This window comes from Haliotis cracherodii, unplaced genomic scaffold (genome assembly GCF_022045235.1).
Source record: "Haliotis cracherodii isolate W230 unplaced genomic scaffold, xgHalCrac1.p SCAF_11, whole genome shotgun sequence".
Taxonomy (NCBI): Eukaryota; Metazoa; Mollusca; class Gastropoda; order Lepetellida; family Haliotidae; genus Haliotis; species Haliotis cracherodii.
Window position 1 is genome coordinate 9,836,692 of NW_027266266.1, and position 9,806 is coordinate 9,846,497.

The 9,806-nt window shown below is 40.4% G+C and overlaps 1 protein-coding gene across 1 annotated transcript; it reads left to right on the forward strand.

The window, feature by feature from the left end:
* Positions 1-929: 929 nt before the first annotated feature.
* On the forward strand, positions 930-6,855 carry LOC139454810 (uncharacterized). The gene is made up of 5 exons (XM_071236434.1): positions 930-1,112; positions 2,469-2,579; positions 3,245-3,335; positions 3,929-4,093; positions 6,734-6,855. Exons 1-5 carry the CDS (start codon positions 969-971, stop codon positions 6,853-6,855), a joined length of 633 nt encoding a protein of 210 aa, XP_071092535.1. The 5' UTR covers positions 930-968.
* The last annotated feature ends 2,951 nt before the right edge of the window (positions 6,856-9,806 follow it).

Consider the following 9,806-nt stretch of genomic DNA (forward strand, 5'->3'; position numbering starts at 1 on the left):
TATATTTCAAGCGCTGAAAATGAACTCGGCTATTAACTTACAAACTCAGTATGAAATTATATGCCTTTATTGTTTTGGTCAAGATCTTGTGCACTGTTGACACTATGAAAGTGTGTATCCATTAAACCATATTTGTCAACTTCGTGTATGTCTAACCTTAAGCTTCGCAATTTGTCATCTTGCAAATGTTTAAATCTACTACCAGTGTCTGATTAATTTATTCATTTCTTACATGAATTGTGTGATAGACATTTCTTAGAAGTTGACGGATGGCAAAGAAGACACAATTTATGGATAACAACTTCTTTATTTTACTGAAATGGGACGTTTCGGTATAGGTCCTTATACCGTTGTCAAGCAATCTACACCGAAACATCGCCATTACAGTAAAATAAAGAAGTTGTTATCCATAAATTGTTTTTACGTTGTCATTTGTTTCATGTCCAGCATAAATGCTTCTACTGTTTTCATCTGACATTCATATACAGTCCCTATCATCAACTACTTCATCAATGTCTATCATGCATGCATATACGACTTTCACTTGCATATAAGGAAGAGAATTTATGTATGTCAACTTCTTTATTATGAGGACACACAACGTTTCGGAGTACATGCTTACTCCTTCATCAGGTGAATGAAGGAGTAAGCATAAACGTTGAAACGTTGTCTTCCTCATAATAAAAAAAGTTGACATCAATATATTCTCTTCCTTATGTGTATCACTTCTAAATGCCTTTCGAAGACCTTCACTTGTATACATCTTCTTATGGTACTATATTTTATTACTGATTTTCTGCTATTGTTGTGTATCTTATTCAAACCTTTATGACCGACTGTTTTCTATTTTCTAGTGCATACAAAACTCCACACACAGGCTGTTCGTTATCTCCAATGCCAGACCTACATAACATGTGTCAGATAAGACACCTCTACCACTAAACTGTGTTCAAGGTCTGGGCGGCGTCATGTTGCTGGTTCTATATTATTTGGTGGTGGTGCATGTTTTACCTTCGGACTCTCAGTTTGATGGATGTCTACAGAAACAGTTCAACTGCATTGCCGCCAAGTTTAGGGGGGAGTACACACCGCTTGGATTTCACCTGACAGACGTGAGTGTAACTTAATGTTAAAGTAAGTGGACCCTGGACTGGAATCAATCTGTTATCAAAATAAATTAATCCAAAATAACTAAAATCTGTTATCAGCCGAGTGTCTAGATTGGAATCAGTCATTTTAACATCCAAGGTGTTTCTAATATGTCGTCGGCAGTGTGTTCCAAATACATGGAAACAACATTGCAATATTATGTTAACTGTTGGAGTTACTACCCAACCGTTTTATTATATTTATTATAGTTAATGCAAGTATAGGATTAATAAATGCAATTATAGGAACAGGTACATCCCTGAATATCTCGAGGAGGTTCGTTAACCTTACCTATGGACAAGTTCTTTCCAATTGCTTCTTTTTCCCCAAACCAGGCCTATATTATATTCTTATTTCCAGCATCTACACTTACTAGCTATCATTTATTACGCTTTTATTATTTGCTGAAAGAAAGTCACGTGTTAAATTAGTTCTTTCTGCGTTTGGGTATCGCTTGTATATGTGTTGTTTTATTGGGTATGTCATCATTTGTAGAATGCACAAAAAGGAGGAAACAGAATGTGAGAAAACCCATTCTGTCCCAGTCTGGCTGCCCTACATGGAAAGTTTGTAGCTGTTCCAACTAACAGGGCCTCAAATAGCATACTCAGTAACCATAATATGTAACCATCACTACATTAATTGTTTGATCAAAGAACTTGATATGAGTGGCATATAATGCCGCATGTAAGGCCAGTATATTCACTGAGGATGATATATGCTAGGTCAATGCATCAGTACTATCAACCATTGACTTGACTCTAAAACCTCTTTTGTACTGGATTCCAAAGTTCCAAAGATCCAAAGAGAGAGATATTGCTGGGTCTAGCAAGTGTACCATCAAATCCCTGTGTTAAAGATTAGCCATCATCTTAAATACAATCATGAAAGGACTTCACAGAAAGTATTTGGGACAAATGGAATTAATACCATGTGGATTCCCAAAAACGCAAATGATTTGTTTGAATTTTCACAAACTAAGAAACCTGACACAAGGAATAACTTAAGGAATTATAACATTTGATTTCACAACTTTATACTATATGATAAACTTCTGGGAAAACGTCCTTCCTTGATCCATGGAGCATTTGTTACCAAATGCGGTGACCATGTAGATGTGGTTATATCTCTATCTTCAGAGGTTCAGGACAATTATCAAAAACGAATACACATGTCATCTGAAGTTTACTGAGAAAACAATAGATGAAATGTTCTTGGATTGGCCAAAACGTATGTCTTTGACGTTGATTCACTGATGAAATAACTTCTCGCTGCGCGAGGCATGGAACGTTATCTTACGTTGTGTTGGTGTATCGTAGAGCACGGAGAAGGTTTTCTATGATGAAGATAGAAGAATGATAGCGAGAGAGGAGTATGGACAAACGGACGGACAACCTTTCCTGACATTCCGCCTCTTTGACTATCCCAACGTAAGTAAACACTGGACTACAATTATTCAAGATTATCAATTTCTAATGTTCAATACACATTGAGTAATATAATTTAACTAAAGCAAGCAATACATTACCCAAAATATGGACCCGTGAAGATCCGGGGTAGAATAGGTCTTCAGCAACCCATGCTTGCTGTAAAAGGCGACTATGCTTGGTGTAAAAGGCGACTAACAGGATCGGGTGGTAAGGCTCGCTGACTTGGTTGATGTATGTCATCGTATCCTAATTGCACAATCGATGCTCATGATGTCAATCACTGTATTGTCTGTTCTAGACTCGATTATTTACAGACCGCCGTCATAAAGCTGGAATATTGCTGAGTGCGGCGTTAAACATCAAACAAACAAAACCCAGAATATGCTTTTTCTTAGTTATCGGAACGAGTTGAGCAAAACTTGGATTCAGAAAGTCGACCATGAATAAAATAGAACATCAATGCAAGAAAATAACCAGTCTTGATTATCCGCCGAAACCATTTGGCATGAAGGGCACAGTGACTTTCGGTGCATTAACATGTTCACTCATCCTTTTACCACCAGTATATTCACGTATTCAATTTAAGACTTCTTGAACTTCCGTGTTTTCATACCTCCCTGTGTTGATTTAAATAACTTTAATGTATAACAATCTCCCTTCACCAGGAGACGTTGTATGATGTGGTCACGGTCGATGGCAAAGAGACGTGTGTGAAGCTGGCCTTGGATAAACCTTTCAAGAAGGTGTGCATGCCAAGTAAGTCATTACTTTTGCAAGGGTCCCATGTGCTCCAGACAGCCCTGGCGACAAAATCATCTATTCGCATGCTGCTGCCTTTTGAGCAGACCATTTTGTCGATGGATATTGGTGGCCATTTGCTAATATGTATTCCAACTGAATTTAAAGGTGAGGTGAAATGGGGTTTGACGTCGCGTCCAAGATTATTGCACTTATATAGCGACGTGCATGCATGTGTGATTGTTTGTGTTGCTGCTTGTACTCGTCCGGACTGATGCCGGATTGTAATGCTAGCACGCTGATCCACCTTATTTTAGCCCCTTAATGCCGAGCGCCAGACAGGGTAACAACAAGTACCATCTTTTAACGTCTTTTGGAATGACGCGACCGGGGATCGAACCCTGGACCTTCCGCTCTCCGGGCGAACGCTCTACCACTAGACCACGGAGGCGGTCAACTGCATTTAAAGTTCTGTAGGGTATTATATTTTGTTTGCCCTAAATAACAAATATATCGTTCCGGGCTACTAAATACAATGTCCACACAAAGCTTGGACAAATCCTATGTGAAGACGAGTTCTTTGTATGGTGTGTAGTCCTTCTTCTGTTCAGAAAATACACAGTTAATCTGGGGGAAGTCTCCTCTAGGATCTCTCCCCAACATGGTGCCCACTAACAGATATAAATGGGAGGTTGGTAACCTGACCACTGAACTGACCTACACCTACATGATGCAACCAGTCCTACTGGATACATATGGCACCGACCAGGATGGAGGTAAACATCAGTTCTTGTTTATCAAATATAATGTTACTATCTCTGATGGCTATGGGTACAGATGGGAGGTGGCTAAGAGGTTATCTTACATTGTTCGAATCTCACATTGGTGCAATTCAATTCAGTTCAATTCTTTTTTGTATGAAAGGCCACAGGCCTATATACAACGGCGTTGCATAACATATTCATAAGCTACAAAGTCAAAACATACAAAAACGCATGATGTATGTACAAAGCCAGTTGATGTTGTGTTAGGCAGTAATGAAGTCAATCCTATAGTATTACAATGAGATAAAGACCACTACGGTAAGTACTTGTTTCTTAGATTTTCGTTTATAGGGCAAATGAACATATGGTGGTATTCATCTTCGACGACAACGTAACAGAATGGGTATAACCTTAGGAATTTCTCAACAGATGGAAATATCCCTGTGTTAATTTTTAGATCATTCAGGCCAAGTCTAAACGAATGATGATGTTACGAAAATTCCTGTACCGTAAGTTTGATCAATAACATTCTGGTTCAAGTAATGACTTGAACTGGCGACAAGTATCATATTTTGAAGATTCGTAAATATCTTAATGCCATTTCTGCTGACACATTTCAATGGCACGCATGCGAAAGTACTGAATGAAAACATTTGCATTACCAATTGTCTGGGACAGCCAAATGAAACCAAATGAAAACAATTGTTAAGGCTATCAAGGGTGTGCCTTCTCGGCCGCCCTTGCAGTTTCCATTTTCCTTTAGTACGCCATTCTTCTTGAAGGACAAAATGGGATTGTATTCTCAAAAAAGTGTGACCTGGCTGATTGTCCCTGGATAGTGTGGATAGTTTCTCATCGGTTTTTAGTTTACAATTCAGGATCCTGTCGATAACGCCACACATGAAACACATTGAACGGATTTTTAAAGGATTCGTGGATAGAAGCATGCTTCATTTAATTGTATCAAAATCTACCTTTCCTGTGTTATGAGGGCAGTCGTCCAAGGTATCACAATTTGATGTTCAGAAATTATCAGGTGTGCCAGGTATCTTGTGTTTCTAAGGGTATATTTTGCTACTGACAGAGTTAATAATTTTGTCCTTCATGGGTATTCTCGGGAAGAAGACCCCAGACTCGCATGTAAGAACAGACACTGAGGATTGGGGGGTTACAAATTGTCTCCTGGCTGATCGGGAGTAACAAATTCCATACCTACATCACCATCAGTATCACCCTACCCTGCCAAGGCCCTGCCACTCATCAGATCTCCGGCCCCATCAAGAACAAGGCCAACATGGAGATCACCTTTTCCAGCGGCATGTCAGTCAAGACACATCTACAATCCAATGGCAGAAGCACAAGCAGTGTACGTCCCAACCCACGAGGATGTATACGCCAGATCTCCTGCAACTGTGGCCACCAGAACATTGGAGAAACCCTCAGAGTCCTCAACACCAGACTCAAAGAACACCAGACCTCTGTCAACAAACTAGACCTGAAATCCGCTATTTCCGAACACATCCTCAAGAACGAAGACCATAAGATCATGTGGGAAGCCACCAAAGTCCTGTCTACCAACAACAACTGGCGACCAAGAAAACGACAAGAAGCCATTGACATCAGAAGACACCAGCCATGAAACCATTACCAGGGAACATATCTGACAAGTGCTTGGGACTTATTGCTTTGTTCTTTGTCAGTGCCAATTTTCTAGCATTACTATTTCGATTCCTTTACCAATCAGTGCTAATTACCCCCGGCCTCCCGTTTTACTATCAGTGCTAATTACCCCCGGCCTCCCGTTTGCCCATTGTCCTTTTGTCATTTACCTATCAGTGATAATTTCGTCCTGGCCTCCAGTTGTCCATAGCTATCACTGCGTTAATTACTGTACAGTGTTGGTTTTCCATTGTCTTTTGCTAATCGCCTATCAGCGCCAATCATCTGTTGGCCTCCCTTGTTAAATGTTCCACCCTTTGTTATCTTATTACTTGTGTTGTTCTTACATGTACATATATATGCTCTCTGCCATCATTCATTCAAACCACCCTCAATCTAAACAAGGCTCTCACTCTAGAAGCAATACTAAACCCACAAAATAAACTAGAAAACTTCAAGGCCTTAGGCGTATTCTTAATAAAAACGGAACTAATAAAACGCATCTAAAACCATAATAACCTACCAAATCAAAATCACATAAACAAACAATCATCCACCATACCCAGCTCCCTTAGTTCTCCTCCCCAACCCCATCAGCATCTATTCCAAATCTCAAAATTCCCAAATTCTATATAAGCAACCCCTAAAGCCCCCTCTTGGGTTGCACAGACCACCCTCGCCCCTTTCGGAAACACATTAAATGGCCTGGCCGGGCCCGTGTGCGAAATACGCATCAGTCGGAAAGCGCACGTTAAATCTCCAAAGTAAGTAAGTAAGTAAGTTCATTCACCTGATGGAGGAGGAGGCATATACTACGAAACATTGTGTTCCTCATAATATAGAAATTGACATCCATAAATTCTCTTCCATATCACCTTACTTTTGTCTGGCTGAAACTTGATTATTTACAGGGCACTCTGACATGGCTTGATGTTTGCTGACTTCAGGGTTAAACATCATTCACTTATTCCCTCACTCATTTTGGTTTTTCAGCGCCTGTGTTTGAGACGGTATGGATCCAGAACATCACAGACACGGCAGCCAGTGCTGAAATCTTCACTCCTCCTCCAAGTTGCAGGGACGCCGTGTTCCAGGTGAAACACATGGAGATTTGATAACTATTTCCCTTTCATTTCTGACGACAACAGCTTCAGGAAAACATCTGTCTCATAAGTCTTGCTCCGTAATCATAACTTTGCAGATTAGGAACTGTCCAGTTAATGAAGGGTATCAAAAGGGTGTTGCCTCTTCCCTTCTGTCAGCTGAAAAGGACACAGAAACGACCCACACATTATTCCCATTTAACTGATTATTGCAACAAGGTAACTGGGTCTAAACGATTAAATGGCTGTTCCACAGTTGCAATGGAATGCGATTAAAGTGTTAAATACATACGCTGTATGTGAAAGGGGAAAGTCAAAGTTTGGTGTTGATTGGTTTCAGACCACCCTCGAGCCCTACAGGCGGAACTTGGGATACCTGGCATTTTGAGTGAAGAGTACATGGAGAACGCTGTTTCAATGATGATATAGTACATACTTTCTGTGATAAATATTCTTGCATATCACCATTTTTTAACATTAAAAAAATGAAATGAGATGAGGCATGTTCATTCACACGGATTTCAATATCAAAACACACATTTGGTTTAGTGTCGCTAACCCCTGTATGACATAACATACCTGTCAGGGTAATGGGCGGGTATGGTGAGCGAGTGAGTGAGTTGGGTTTAAAACCGCTCATTCAGTATTCTAGTTATATCAAGTCGTGTCAGCCTAATGTGGGAGGAAAGCCCGAAGTGATGCAGGTCTCAGACGTTTACCACTTCGGTGAAACCCACGAGTACGGGTATGGTGTTGACAAATCTAGAAACATAATCGGGGCGAACCGGGATTCCAACCCACAATCATAGGTTTCTGGCGTGCCCAAGGGACACACCTCTGCACAGCGAATGGTGGCGCCTTAGACGACTGGGCCATCCGTGTCCCCGGACGGGGATGGACACCATGTACATGTATACATTTCCAAACTGGACATACATGGCAATATAAACCAATAATTTGGAATACTTGGAATGAGTGCATTCATATTAATACCAATACTATTCCAAACATCAGGAAACGGACTTTTTCTGTAGTGTGAAGTTGGCAGCCTTTTGAACATGTGTGATTACTTCGATCCATGATGAATATTGACATTTCCTCTAACGTTTTGAAATTGACTCAAATATAATGTCTTTGTATAGCGTTCATCAAGATAGAACGGAAAGTTGGATCTTTCTAACAGGATGTGGGATGACGAGGGTTAGCGTTAGCATGAAAAGGTTCATATTGACAGAGGTTTTCATTCATCGGGAACACACCAGAGAGGAGGAAAGAAATATGTCTCGGATATTTTTTATTACTTTTTTAACAACGGGGACTGGTTCCAGTCTAGGTCTAACGGGGTTTGAGTGTGTGTTTCATGCTTTATTGGGGTAGCTGTTATAGAAACTGCAGGATAAAAGGTATACATACAGAGAGAGAAAGAAGAGAGAGAGAGAGAGAGAGAGAGAGAGAGAGAGAGAGAGAGAGAGAGAGAGAGAGAGAGAGAGATCCCATAGTAACATCTACGTCGACTCACCGTGCTACCTCGTCAAAAGTTACCAGTAGTGATAGTTTACTGTAACATATATCTAATATACTACAACTGTTTGCTCCCCGACCAAACCCGCAGTTTCGACCTTCTGATGCTGCATGTCACGATTATTTATTGAAAACCAGTACATTCTTCATAATTACCACATTCACCTGCTGTTATCCTCTCACTATATTAATTAGGTATGAAACAGCTGTTAATTAAGCTTACATGGGTGAAGACAAACTCATTATAATCAATGTAACAGGTATTGCCACAAGGGTAGAATAGTTTGACAGTGACCGTACCGTGCGCCATAGTCGTAACATTCGAGAGGTGGTGGTGAAATGGGTAAACCACGCGTTCAAGATCACTGCACTTACATAGTGTGTGGCTGTTTGTACTAGTCCGGACTTATGCTGGTTTCATAGTGCTATCCCACTGAGATACCACGCTGCAGTTTAACATGGATACCCCACTCAGACATAGTATACTGACTCAGATCAAGTTTCTACGTTTGTCTGCACCACCTCCTTCTTTGTTGCTTTTACTTTGGTCTTTCCCTGATATAACTCAAATACTGTTCGAAGCGACGGTAAACACAACTCACTCACGCTGCTGGGGAACAATTCCGATCCCAGTTGGATAACACAGGTGCTCAATATTACATATACTCATCCTTTCAACACCAATACAAACAACAATTCCCTCAACAATTATATCATAATTGGACAAAATTAATGTTGCCAATATAGCTTTATTAAAATTTCAAATTAATTTAAAAAATGATGTGGATTGCCTGGCTTTGCCAGCTGGCAGTTCAATTGTGTGCCATTGTCATGTCTCCAAGGGTAGTACACTGATCAATGCAGTCAAAACTGATGTTGTGCAGCATCATGAGGATGGTGACGTTGATTAAGAATATGTTGATTAGGCTCTGTGCAGATGACCAGTTGGATATACCATGTCTATACATCCAATATGCTGCGAGATCTGTGTTTCTGATTAGTATTAAGCGATGGACATCCGGTGTACAGGAACTAGAGCTACGTTAACGTAAATCTGACTTTGATATCAGAATCAGCCATCTTCTCCTGGTAGAGCTGGTCGAACCACTCGTTCTGGGCCACAGTGAACCAGTTCTTCCAGTCGCCCACTTCACCTGGAAATATGTAACATAACTTGAAAGATGTTTGTATAACATGGAAAAGCGGACACAGCCTTGTCACCATTCTCTTGAATCTTGTAAACAATGTCTCGTCGCTCAATAAACATGAATTATAAATAATTTGAGTTCCGGAAATCGACCAATATCTAGTTATATTCAAGATGGATCCGTGTTTGTTAGTATCTAGTCATTTATATGAAATGTATCTGACCATGTAACATGTCACCTCAAGTCTATTACAAAGAAGCAGACCCGTGAAGATCCGGGGTAACATCAACAACC